General features: G+C 41.6%; 2 protein-coding genes across 3 annotated transcripts in view; both read left to right on the forward strand.

The window, feature by feature from the left end:
• Nucleotides 1-1,045, forward strand: part of MTRF1 (mitochondrial translation release factor 1) — a 32,960-nt gene extending 31,915 nt beyond the window's left edge. For both annotated transcript variants that reach the window (XM_043995746.1, XM_043995748.1), the window contains exon 10: nucleotides 915-1,045. In XM_043995746.1, the coding sequence (XP_043851681.1) occupies nucleotides 915-1,028 (114 nt within the window). In that variant the 3' untranslated portion in view covers nucleotides 1,029-1,045. The remainder of the gene's footprint in view (nucleotides 1-914) is intronic.
• Nucleotides 1,046-8,514: 7,469 nt separating this feature from the next.
• KBTBD7 (kelch repeat and BTB domain containing 7) lies at nucleotides 8,515-12,168 on the forward strand (the record flags this gene model as incomplete). Its single annotated transcript, XM_043993368.1, is given in 3 exon segments — nucleotides 8,515-8,901; nucleotides 8,903-8,983; nucleotides 8,985-12,168. Coding segments are annotated over 3 exon segments (2,292 nt in total), but the record flags the coding sequence as incomplete, so codon positions are not given.
• Nucleotides 12,169-13,506: the final 1,338 nt, after the last annotated feature.

The following is a 13,506-nucleotide window of genomic DNA, read 5'->3' on the forward strand; positions in this document are numbered from 1 at the left end:
TTATTTGGGCAGAAGCCAGTGAGGATTCAGTTCTTGCAGCAAACTTGTTTAACGTCATTCATTGAATAGTAAATGCTCTTGGAATCAGAGATTTTTCCTCTGTGTTCTAATCCTTTCTTAAATTCAGAAGTCATTGAAGGTTTATAAAGTCTTTTAAAAATCTTCTGATTGAAACAAACCATGCAAGTCCAAGTTGACTGTTATTCTGCAAATTCAGTTTATAAAAAAATAAGTACCTATTTATGCATAATACAATTAATTCATAGGGTTGTTGGGAGGCTCAAATGAGATAATGTATGTAAATAATATCACAAATCATAAGGTTTTATTATATTTTTATGTATCTGAATTTAGATGATTGTCCAGTGTTCATTACAACTAAGAAGCCACTGTCTAAGTTTAAAAGGGAAGGGATAAAAGTGGGTGTCCGGTTGAGGGGAGATTGCAAAAAATTGGGAGGCTAACCCCGTATTGGGATGGAGGTAGAACGGAAGTGAATCCTGAGAAATATGAGATGGGTGACCATAAAGGTTGAAGTTTATTCAGAGGCAGAATCATAGAATGTTTAAAAAACTGGATAGATGCCTAGAACACATCCTTCGTTTTCTGGATAAGGGGTCTGAGTTCCAAAGAAGTCGTTACTTATCCAAAGTTACAAAGGTAATTGGTAAGAGCTTCTTAGAATTCAGATTGGCTTTTTTTTGGAAGCACTTCTGAATTGATGTTCTTTCTGTAATTTTACAAAGTTGTACTCAACTTTATTCATAGTTTCTTCTTGATTTTATGTAACAACACAGGTGAAAAAAAGAGCCCAATATGTTACTTGACTCCTCCTTTGATTTTTATCTTTTTCTGTTCACCAATTCTTCATAAATAACTCTTTCAGGATAATTAATATTTATTTCTTTTGTCAGGAATTTTTATGTGGTGGGAGACCTCTGGATACACTGATCCAAAGACTGCTAGTGTCAGCAAACGAAGAAGCCCTTGTTGAAATTTTGGATAATCACGTTAAATCTTCTGAATAAAAGAAGTGAAATGGACCCTGCTTAAAAATAAATATAAATATATATATATCTGTGTGTGTCTGTGTGTGTTACATATATATATATATATATATAAAAGATTGAAACATGGGTTGCTTTGTTTAGTTCAGTTGCTTCGTGACCCCATTTGAGATTTTCTTGGCAAAGAAATGAGCTTTTCCAGCTCATTTTAGAGATGAGGAAACTGAGGCCCATGGGGTTACGTGACTTGCTCAGGGTCACACAGCTATTAAGTGTATCAGGCCACATTTGAACTCAGAAAGATGAGTCTTGGGGCAGCTAGGTGGTGCAGTGGATAGAGCACCGGCCCTGGAGTCAGGAGTACCTGAGTTCAAATCTGGCCTCGGACACTTAACACTTACTAGCTGTGTGACCCTGGGCAAGTCACTTAACCCCAACTGCCCAGCAAAAAAAAAAAAAAAGATGAGTCTTCCTGACTCTAGGCCTGGCACTCTATCCATCGTGCCACCTAGCTGCCCTAGTAAGTTGTTTTAGCCAAGACCAACAGAAATATTCAAAGAAAATGCAGCTAAAAGGCCACTTTGTCTTTTTCTTCTTTTTGGATCTGATTACACTTTTAAACCATTTCCTGCATTTAATATTAGAATTACCAGGAAGCTTAATCTAAATCTTTAAGTAATCATTTTGATACAATTCAACTCATTCTTATTAAGCTGCTGCTAAAATGTTCAAAGAACAATAATGTGTCAAGATAATGGAATGTGGTAGATAAGGAGATTTAGCAGATACTCAGGGGCCTACCTGGAGATTGATCTAAACTGATTGAATTGGGGGAGAGCCACTGACTGATGACTGGCTTACTTCAAGTTAACTAGATTGTGAGCACATTTGGCTGGTACTTAAGAGGGTATTGTTCTCAGAAGCTAAAAACTTTGAACTTTACATGGAGACCCCCTTAGGGTCCAGTGAACCAATGAATTTGAATGATGCTAGCCAATCAGCTTGAAGAACCTCCCATTTCTGGGAGGGGAACATGAAGGAGGAAGCGGACACTGGCAAGAGAGTTCTTGCTCTTTTGGTGCGAGTCATCTGCTTGGTGGCAGAAGACTTCAGAAGTGGGAGGTTTAGGAAGGCGAAGATTTCCAGGTTATAAGAAATCTGTTCTCAATCTTTCTCTTCCTTTTACTATCTTTCAATAAACCCTTAAAAAAACTAAACTCCGGGCAGCTAGGTGGCACGGTAGATAGAACACCAGCCCTGGAGTCAGGAGGACCTGAGTTCAAAATCCAGCCTCAGACACTTAACACTTACTAGCTGTGTGACCCTGGGCAAGTCACTTAACCCCAATTGCCTTGCCAAAAAAAAAAAAAAACCCTAAACTTGTTTATCAGTGATTTTAGTCAGTTTTCCCCAAAAACTGGAGGGACAGATTAGAACCCACATTTAGAATTTTTAATTACACAATATTAAAAAATACAGGAGATAAATACCAAATAAAACATGGGCAGTACTTTCATTTTATTTCTGTCTGAGGAGTTGATGCCCCTTCTCCATACCAAGGCCTCCCCCTCTACCTGTGCCCTCGATCCCATCTCTTTCCTTGTCTCTTCTGAGAGCTTGCTCTATCAATCATGAAATTGAACAATGCAACAAACATTTTATTAAAAGCTTATTATGTGGGGCAGCTAGGTGGTGCAGTTGATAAAGCACCGGCCCTGGATTCAGGAGTACCTGAGTTCAAGTCCAGCCTCGGATACTTGTCACTAGCTGCATGACCCTGGGCAAGTCACTTGACCCTCATTACCCTGCAAAACAAAACAAAAAAAGTCTATTATGTGCAAAGCACTGTTCCTTTATTTTCAGTTTCTCTGATCAGCTTCTTACCTACTGCTTAGGTCTTTCCTTGTCCTTTAAAACTCCTCATCCTATCATTGTCCATCTCTCCTTCTTTTCATAGATAGACTCCTAGAAAGAATCATTTACACCACTTCTTTAGCACCAGTTACTTCTCAATCCTTTACAGCTTCTAACCCTACCACTATACTGAAATGCTTTCTCCATATTCACCAAAACCAATGGTCTCGGGCAGCTAGGCAGCTCAGTGGATAAAGCACTGGCCCTGGATTCAGGAGGACCTGAGTTAAAATTCGGCTTCAGACACTTGACACTTAGTAGCTGTGTGACCCTGGGCAAGTCACTTAACCCTCATTGCCCCACAAAAAACAAAACAAACCAATGGTCTTTTCTCAGTCCTTGTTCTCTATGATCTCTGCACTTTGGGATACACTTAGTCAGTCTCCTCCCTTAGCTTCTGTGACACTGCTCTCCCAGTTCTTCTCATTCTACCTATTTACAAATAATTGTTCTGTCTCCTTTATTGGATCATTACCCACCTCCTCCCTCCTTAACACAGGTGTTTCCCCAATGCTCTGACCTGGACCCTCTTGTCTTTGTACTGTGTTTTTGTGTGTATGTCCACATACATATGTATGTATATGAATGTGTGTGGGGTGTTTATATATATATATATACATATATATATGTATGTATGTATGTATATATACACATATATATACACATGTGTGTATATATATAATGTTACACAAATATATATTTCCTTAGAGGTCTTTTACAAATATTATTTTGTTAAATATTTCCCAATTACATGTAAAAAAAATTAACAATCTTTTTTACAATTTTGAGTTCCAAATTCTCTCCCTCCCTCTGCCTTCCTCCCCCCTCCCCCCCCCACTTGAGAAGAAAAGTAATTGTATTTCAATGTGAGGTCATATAAAACAGATTTTCATATTAACCATGTTGCAAAAGGAAATACAAAGCAATAAAGATAAAGAAACATATGCTTCGGGAGCAGCTAGATGGCATAGTGGATAAAGCACTGGCCTTGGATTCAGAAGGACCTGAGTTCAAATCCAGCCTCAGACACTTGACACTTAACTAGCTGTGTGACCCTTGGCAAATCACTTAACCCTCATTGCCCTGCAAAAACAAAACAAAACCAAAAAAAAAGAAACATATGCTTCAATCTGCATTCAGAATTCATTAATTCTCTCTCTGGAGGTAGATGGGGTTTTTCATTACAGGTCCTTTAGAATTGTCTTGGATCATTGTTTTGATCAAAGTAGCTAACTTCACAGTCAGTCATCCTTACAATGTTGCTGTTCCTATATACAATGCTCTGGTTCTGCTCACTTCACTTTGCATCAGTTTGTATAAGTCTTCTCAGTTTTTTCTGACACCATCCTGCTCTTCATTTCTTATAGCATAATGGAATACTATTCCATCACAAACATACCATAAGTTGTTCAACTCTTCACCAATTGATGGGCATCCCTTAGATTTCGAATTCTTTGCCACCATGAAAAGAACTGCTATATATTTGTACAAATAGGTCCTTTTCCCCCTTTTTTTTTTGACCTTAGAAATCTTATGAGCTTCCATGGATTCAAGTATCTGTATACAGATGACTCTCCAATCCATGTATCTAGTCCTAATTTCCTTCCTCAACTTCTCAACTCCAGTCACTGTCCACTGGATTCTTCCTCCTGAATTTCCTAGAAGTACTTCAAATGCAGTAAATCCAGAGTGGAACTTATCTTCCCCATCTATCTCTACCCCTCCTCCAAACTTACCTTCCTAGGACACCAGTATTCTCCCGTGCAAAGCCTCAGCTTTCTCATCTGTGAAATGGGAATAATTGCTTTATTGTGAGGCAGCTAGGTGGTACAGTGGATAGAGCACTGATCTCGGAGTCGGGAACATCCGAGTTCAAATCCCATCTCAGACAGAAGCTGTGTGCCTGACCTTGGGCAAGTTATTTAATCTCAGCCTCAGTTTCCTCAACTGCAAAATGGGGATAATGATAGAACCTACCTCCTAGTGTTGTGAGGTTCAAATGAAAGACTCTAAAACACTTAGCACAATGCCTCAAACATGGTAGGTGCTATATAAATACTAGGTATTATGAATTTATGAAAATTGCTTAGTCAAATGTAAAAATGCTGAATATCAATTATTTATTGTCCCTGCCTCCAGTATGTCTGGTCTCTGGTCTATCTTCCACACAACTGAGAAAATAAACTTCCCAAGGCACAGATCTGATCATATTTTAAGTTTCTTGTCTTTGTATATCTAGTGTGTAGCACAGTGCCTTGCACATATTAATTACCAAAAAAAAAAAAAGGTCTATTTGTTGAATTAAAATGTTACTCACTTACTCAAAACCCTTTGAGGGTTTAAAAAACCAAACCAAACCAAACTCCTCCTTAATTTGGCATTTTGATTTTGTTCTGAATTACCTTTCTAGTGTTTTCATACTACTGTTCTTCATGACCTCTGCATTCCAGTCAAACTGGATTAGTCACTGTTGCCCAGACTCAAAGTTCAAATCTCCCCACTGGGTGTATTCACACACTCTCCTTCGATTCCACTTCTCAGAATCTTCATCTTCCTTCCATTGTGCAGGTCTTGTCTCTCTCCGAGTTTTCATCTCTGTTAGGTCCCCTTTTCCCTGGCCACATCTTCCCCTCCACCCTCCCCTTCTCCCTCCTAGTTATTACTTCTAGCACTTTTTCTTCAACTATTCTTGTACTATTCCTATGTACACTATCTCTCCCACACTGGCACTGTATCCACACTTAACTGTTTGTGGAATGGATTTAATTCTATGACAATAGTTACATCATTTGATCTCTAAGTGGTTTTGGTTTTTTGGGTTTTTTTAGTGAGGCAATTGGGGTTAAGTGGCTTGCCCAGGGTCACACAGCTAGTAAGTGTTAAGTGTCTGAGGCCACATTTGAACTCAGGTACTCCTGACTCCAGGGCCAGTGCTCTATCCACTGCGCCACCTAGCTGCCCCTCTAAAGTGTTTTAAGACATTTTGTTCCTGTAAATTATGTTAATTTTTTTTTTTTACTTACCACTTCAGATATTTACAAGGGATAGAGATTGAACCTATGATTCTTTTGGTAGAGAAAATTCCCTACCTCTACCCTGGCAGATGGGCACCGTCTCTGCTATTTAGATTGTAACAGTTCAAAAAACAAAAAACAAAAAAGATAGATTGTAAAGATTGCCTGGAGAACTAAGAGACTGTGATAACTCACCGTCACACAGCCAATGTGTATATCTAAGGTGGGATTTGAAACCAGGTCTTTGGGGATTAGAAGCCAACTCTATGTCCTATGCCATAGTAGCTCTCATATTTATACACACCTTTTGAAATTTCTGTCTGAAAGGCAAAGTACTTATCTGAAAGGTTTTTTTTTAAGCCCTACTTTATTCTAGAGGAAGGTATCTAACATGTTGAGTCTTGAAAAATTCTAAATATTAAGGTGGGTTTTTTTGATTGTTTGCAGGGCAATGGGGGTTAAGTGACTTGCCCAGGGTCACACAACTAGTCAGTGTCAAGTGTCTGAGGTCTGATTTGAACTCAGGTACTCCTGAATCCAAGGCCAGTGCTTTATCCACTATACCACCTAGCTGCCCCCTAAACATTAAGTTTTTAAAGTTATAAGGTTGGCTATTTTTCAAGCCTGTCCAGAGTGGCAACAGATGGAGTATGCTCATGTAAACTGGAGGCATCAAAATGAATTCCTAAAAGCCCAAGCTTCACACAAATGTTGCAAAAATCTTCAGGACATCATGTGGAAATAAGTTTTTATTAAAAAAAAAAACACCTTGAAAGTTTTTGGTGAAAAAAGAAGAGCTGACTATGAAACAGTGTGAATGACCAATATTTTGAAATAAATTTCTAAAAAGTTAGTATGAACCGACTATATAAGATATCAGCTTTTGAAGGTGCATGGTGGTCTGAAAAGCAATTTAGGGAGCAGCTAGGTGGCATAGTAGATAAAGCACCAGCCCTGGATTCAGGAAGACCAGAGTTCAAATCCGACCTCCGTTACTTAAACCTCATTGCCCAACCAGAAAAAAAAAAAAGAAAGAAAAAAAAAGCTAAGAAAAGCAATTTAGCTAGACTAAATCATGTAAAAAACAATAATTGGGAACTTTTATAAAGCAACCATCTTCTCTTTTTGGTATGCTAAAAATGAATGCTGGTTTCTCTGTTGACTCTGGACTCAAGAGGATTAAATATCTAACAGTCCCACTGGAGGTTGAAGGAATAATAACAAATAATAGCTGATATTTATATAGTGCCTACTATGTGTCAGGCACTGTGCTAAATGCTTTACAAATACTATCTCATTTTGTCCTCAAAACAACCCTGGAATATAGGGGCCATTATCATCTCCATTTTACCGATGAGGGAAATTAAGTGACTTGCCCATGGTTACTCTGCTAGTAAGTGGCTAAGACTGAACTTGAACTCGGGTCTTCCTGACTCCTGGAAAAATAGCTTCATAGTTCTGGTCACTGTTCTTAGTTTTTAAAAGCACCAAGGAATTTGTGTGTAGATGAAAGGGGACTCGAATACCAAAGATTGCTCTGTAATAAGCTCAGAGGCATCTAAAAAAATTCTTTCAGGCTTTCATCACCTGCCTCACTTGTTAGAGACTCCCTCCATTGTCATTGTTTGTACTTAAATGGGCATTCTTAGCTATCTCGTATCTTCAAATTAGGCACTGGCTTGGAGATACTGTAAATATGTTCTCCATGGGAATTTTACTAGCTTCCTACAATGAAGACAATTGAATTCAGATTTTCATATATCTATCCATCCATCCGTCTATCTAAAACATCTCAATAACAGATGTAAATATTTCAAATATATTTCAATAATATTGCAAATATATAATTCGAAAAAAAAATTAAATCTGGACAGATCTTCAGTATCCAAGAAGATAATTAACCAGCTGCTTCTGGGAGGGGGATGGGGTGGGAGAGGAGTTACTAAAGCTTCGCGGCCATTTCTATGTGAACTCTATTAAAGCCACGGATCACCACCATCCTCGACTCCAAAGCAGTAAGAAGAATCACGAGATGGCTAAATAGAGAGCGATTAATATTAGAAATATTTATCAAACTCCTTAAGAGAATTTTAAAGGATATCCTTAAAAGTCACTGATTTTTTATTTTGGTTGATGCTTTCTGTGGTGACGTCATATTTGATGTCCGCCCTACCCCTCCCTTACCCAGCGGACCATCCCTTGTTTTAATATTAAAATGGTTTTTATTAGAGGGAGAAAAAAAAAGTGTCTGATAGCATAGGCAATATTCCACACCTAACGTCTCCCACCACTGCATTTAAAAAAAAAAGGGGGGGGGGACTACGCTTTAATTGACGTTATAAACAAATTAAGGGCCAAAAGCGGCAGCGCCTCCTTTCCCACAAACGGCCCGCAGACACAACACAATGAAACGAAAACTCCCGACGTGCCATCCTCTCTCGACCTTTCTTTGACCCCAGCATGCCTTGCGCCTCCCGGAGACATCTGGGAACTGTAGTCTCCCGGGGGCCGCCCCCGTCACCAGGACAGCAGCTGCAGCTTTTTCAGCCTGCTGCTACCGCTGCTGCCGAGAGCACTGAAGAAGAGAAGGAGGAGGCGGAGGAGGAGAAGGGAGACGACAGAAGCGAGCGGGACGCAGCCGGCTGAGAAGAGAAACCTGCGCTTCCAGCTTGGCAAGGGCGCAGAGCCAGCGGCAGGACTCGAGAGCGGGCGCTGCAGCGGAGCGGCGGCGGCGGCGGCCGGCCTCCGAGCGAGGAGACAACCCCCCTAGCCAGCCTCAGACCCGGCCCCGGCCCCGGCCCGGCGCCCGCGCCTCCGCCACCGCCACCACGCAGTCCCGGGAGGAGCCTCCGCGCCCCCGCCGCCTGCCCAACCCCCGCGGGGGAAGGCGGCCTAGGAAGATGGCCGGACCCTCGGTCTCGTCCTTCTTCTCAGGACCTGAGGAGCTGGAGGACGCGGCCCACGCCCCCCGCCCTGCTGGCCCAGCTCAAGTCCTTCTATGATGCCCGGCTGCTGTGCGATGTGACCATCGAGGTGGCGGTGCCCGGCGGGGGGGCCCGGCGCAGGCCGGCTCTTTTCATGCAATCGCAACGTGCTGGCGGCCGCGTGCCCCTACTTCAAGAGCATGTTCACGGGTGGCCTGTTCGAGAGCCAGCAGCCACGAGTGACCATGCACGACGTGGATGCCGAGTCACTGGCGCTGCTGCTGGATTACTGCTACACGGGCCGCGTGTCGGTGAGCGAGACCAACGTGCAGAGGCTCTACGCGGCCGCTGACATGCTGCAGCTGGAGTACGTGCGCGAGGCCTGCGCAGCCTTCCTGGCCCGCCGCCTAGACGTGGCCAACTGTGCCTCCATCCTCAAGTTTGCGGACGCCTTCGATCACCCGCAGCTGCGGGCCAAGGCCTTGGCCTTTGTGGCCCGCAACTTCTCCCAGCTCAGCGGGGCGCCCCGCCCTGGCGGAGAGGAGTCCCTGGCGGAGCTGAGCTTGGCCCAGCTGCAAGAGGTGCTGCGCCTTGACAGCCTGGACGTGGACAGCGAGCGCATCGTCTGCACTGTGGCGGTGCAGTGGCTGGAGGCCGCCCCCCTGGAGCGGGGCCCAAGTGCCCCTGATGTGCTCCGCTGCGTGCGCTGGCTCCACTTCGGGGATCGTGACCGGGCCTACCTGGAGGGGCTGCGTGCCAAGCCCTTTGTCAAGCGCTACTGCCCAGGGCTCATCGAGGCCGCCCTGCGTACCCGTTATGGGGATGTGATGGTCAAGACCCCACAGCCTGCCCTGCCGGCTTCCAGCGGCGCCACCGGCCCAGTGGCCGAGAGCCCGGCCCGCAGGATAGGCATGATGGCCAAGGAGATGGTCATCTTTTTCGGACACCCCAAGGACCCTTTCTTGTGCTACGACCCATACTCGGGGGACATCTACACCATGCCCTCCCCTCTGACCAGCCTTGCTCACAATAAGACCATCACTTCCTCAGCTGTCTGTGTGTCCCCAGACAATGACATCTACCTGGCGGCCCAGCCCAAGAAGCAACTCTGGGTCTATAATCCAGCCCAGAATAGTTGGCAACAGCTGGCTGACCGCCTGATGTGCCGAGAGGGCATGGACTTGGCCTACCTCAATGGCTACATTTACATCTTGGGAGGCCGAGACCCCGTGACGGGAGTGAAACTGAAGGAGGTGGAATGCTACAGTATTCAGAGGAACCAGTGGGTTCTGGTGGCCCCCGTGCCCCATTCCTTCTACTCCTTTGAATTAATCATGGTTCAGGATTATCTGTATGCTGTCAACAATAAACGGATGCTCTGCTATGACCCTAGCCGCAACCAGTGGCTGAACTGTGCCTCTCTCAAACGCAGTGACTTCCAGGAGGCTTGTGTCTTCAATGAGGAGATCTACTGCATCTGCGACATCCCAGTCATGAAAGTCTACAATCCAGCCCGGGGAGAGTGGAGGCGAATCAGCAACATTCCCCTGGATGCAGATACCCACAACTACCAGATTGTCAGGCATGGGCAAAAGTTACTCCTCATCACCTCCACCACCCCGCAGTGGAAGAAGAACAGGGTCACTGTACATGAATATGAACCCAGTGATGACCGCTGGGTTAACATAGGGACGATGTTGGGACTTCTGCAGTATGACTCGGGCTTCATCTGCCTCTCAGCCCGGGTCTACCCCTCCTGCCTTGAGCCGGGACAGAGTTTCATCACGGAGGAAGATGATGTGCGGAGTGAATCCAGCGCAGACTGGGACTTAGAAGGACTCAGTGAACTGGATTCGGAGTCAGGGAGTTCTAGCTCCTTCTCCGAAGATGAAGTCTGGGTACAGGTGGCACCCAGAGGGAATGCATTTATGCAGCAGGGTTCATTATAAAGATGTTAGTTGGGAAGAATAGTTTATTGGTATGGAATGTATTTTAATAGTTCCCCCTACCCACCATTTTCCCCTCCACCACCCAATTAAAAAAAACAAGTTGCAACAGCTAATTTGGTTTAGTAGGGGACAGTGTTTGGAAATATTAATGTATTGTATTATTACAAGATTTAAGCCTAAATATTTAAAGAACATTACAGATCAAAGAAATGCAACCTATTTACTAATTTACTGTGCTAAAGAAAGAAGTCCTGGGTTTACTTTTAAGAGTAAAATGCTATGCAAAATATGCTAGATGGTAATTTAACAAGGCATTCTGTTTTCTTAGTATTTTAATCACCCGTTGCACCTACGGATTGATTTGATTTTTGTTAGTATGTTTATGCTTTGATAAACCTGAAAAATTTAGCTTGCTATTCATTTTAAAACTGTGAATTGCCATAAGCATTGTAATTTTTGAAAGATTGAATTGTGATTTCATATTAGGAACCTGGTGGAAATAGGATTTGATGGAAAGAATGTTTTTAAAGGTATACTTTTTCCTTCAGATAATGAAAATAGTGGATTATCCAAAGTACCGATGTAATTTTTTCTTATATAGTTTAAGTAACATAAAATATTTGAAATATTAGATTAATCCCCAAAATTTAGGCTACAAAAAAGTTGATTTTATTTGTCACAAAGTTTATATTAAACCTCTTACGCTATAGCCTAAGGAAAAAATCAGGACTCCACTATTTGAAAAGCAATGTGAGGATCAGTTGTGAAATGTGAAAGTTTGTGAATTTGCCAAATGACACTTGCCTTCTTTAAAATGACATTCCTTTCCATTAATATCAAGAAATCATTAAAAAAAACCCTTCCTAAACCAAAAATTAATTTGCCTTGTAAAACCTTGATATTTTGAACTATATTCTATACATATATATATTCAAATCATAGCAACAACTTTTTCACAAGATAATAGTTAGGGTATTTTGAATTTTATTGCAGTGGTCATTCCTTGAATTACCATAAACCTTATATACTTCCCTAAGAGACTTTGGATATACGATTTTGGTGATGGTTTTAGAGAGCTTGTCAGTGGAAGATGGATTATTACTTTATGGTTAATGTCAGAGAATATTGAATGTGAAGGTGTGTATAAACTTAAGTATTTTATTGAATTTGGTAGTAATTGTGTCTATTGACCATAACATCAAGTGCCAGCAAATATGAACATTTTAAAAAATGCTGTGTATAAGGCCTGTTTTCGTGTAGCATTAAGAAAAATACCAGGTTTGTAAAAATGGTATACAAGTTCTTGATTATCAGCTATAAGCTATTTTTCTATTAAAAGTTGACAATTTAAGAACACAAACTGGATGTTAGGGGGGTTTTATTCATATTTTTCCCTTTAAGTGTTCCCTTGCAGACTCTCAAGGTTTAACCTCCAAAAGATTACATATTTTTATTTTTCTTAGGGTGTATGGACCTGTTTTATGTTAATTCTGCAAATCATGCACCCCTTTCTTTTATTCTTCTGCAAAGATTACTTTAAGAGAAACTCCAAAGTAGAGGGTTCTTTCAGAACTTCAAGAAACTCTTCTGAATAGATCAAAGTGTAGTTGCTACTTATGTTCTGAGGGTTTTTCTCTAATTGAGCTGATATGACATTTTAAGTAATATAAATTATACATCAAATCTTATAAATAATTACCCTCTTCAAAAACATTGTAGTATTTGACCTTGGGTGGTCTTTAGTTATTCAGCACTTATTCTTCCAGCCTGCCAGAGGCTAGGACTTAATTTGACCTGGGTCATGGACCCTATAAGGAGTTCTTAACTATTCTTTTGCATCTTGGACCTCATTAGCAGTCTGGTGAAATTTGAGGACTCCTAATCAGAATAACATCTTTTTAAATGAATAGAATAAAACACATAGGATTACAAAGAAAACTAATTATATTGAAATAGAGTCATCTGAATATTTTTTGAAAACCAGTTCACCAAAGCCAGGTTTAAAAACCTCTTGCATCCTAAATGGAATTTGAAAGCCTGGCATCTCTGAAAAGTCAAACTATAAGGCCTTATTTGGAAATAATTTGGAGTCAAAGGAGATTGTTTTTGTTAACAGTATGGGTACTGATGGGTACAATTCTGTCTCAAATTCAATTCACAAGTTCTCTTTAAGAACAAAAGCCAAACAACAAACCAACCAAACCAACTTCATAGTTCTTATTTTTTAAGTCTGCCACTGAACTTAAACTCCTACAGGAAATGATTTTTTTCAACGGTGCAAGCATATTTTTGGCAAGAAATTTGCTTCCAGCCTGGTCTAGCTTTTGTTTTTGAATGTTGAAACATAAAATTAAAATGCCAGTATAATCAAAAGATAGTGATTATGACCAGCCCCCTGTGCGGCCAGCTTAAATAGTTACTTGCAAGGGTAAATAAGGAACGATATCAGCTCTTGGAGGAAAATCCTTACAAATAAGTCATACCCACTGTTTTGTTTTTTGTTTTAAAAAAGGTTAAGACCTTTATTTTTTTAATTGAACCCCCCCCCTTTTTTTTTTTTGGCAGGGCAGTGAGGGTTAAGTGACTTGCCCAGGGTCACACAGCTAGTAAATGTCAAGTGTCTGAAGCCGGATTTGAACTCAAGTCCTCCTGAATCCAGGGCTGGTGCTAGCTGCCCCAAATCAATTTACATTTTAAA

Source organism: Dromiciops gliroides, chromosome 3, assembly GCF_019393635.1.
Source record: "Dromiciops gliroides isolate mDroGli1 chromosome 3, mDroGli1.pri, whole genome shotgun sequence".
Lineage (NCBI taxonomy): Eukaryota > Metazoa > Chordata > Mammalia > Microbiotheria > Microbiotheriidae > Dromiciops > Dromiciops gliroides.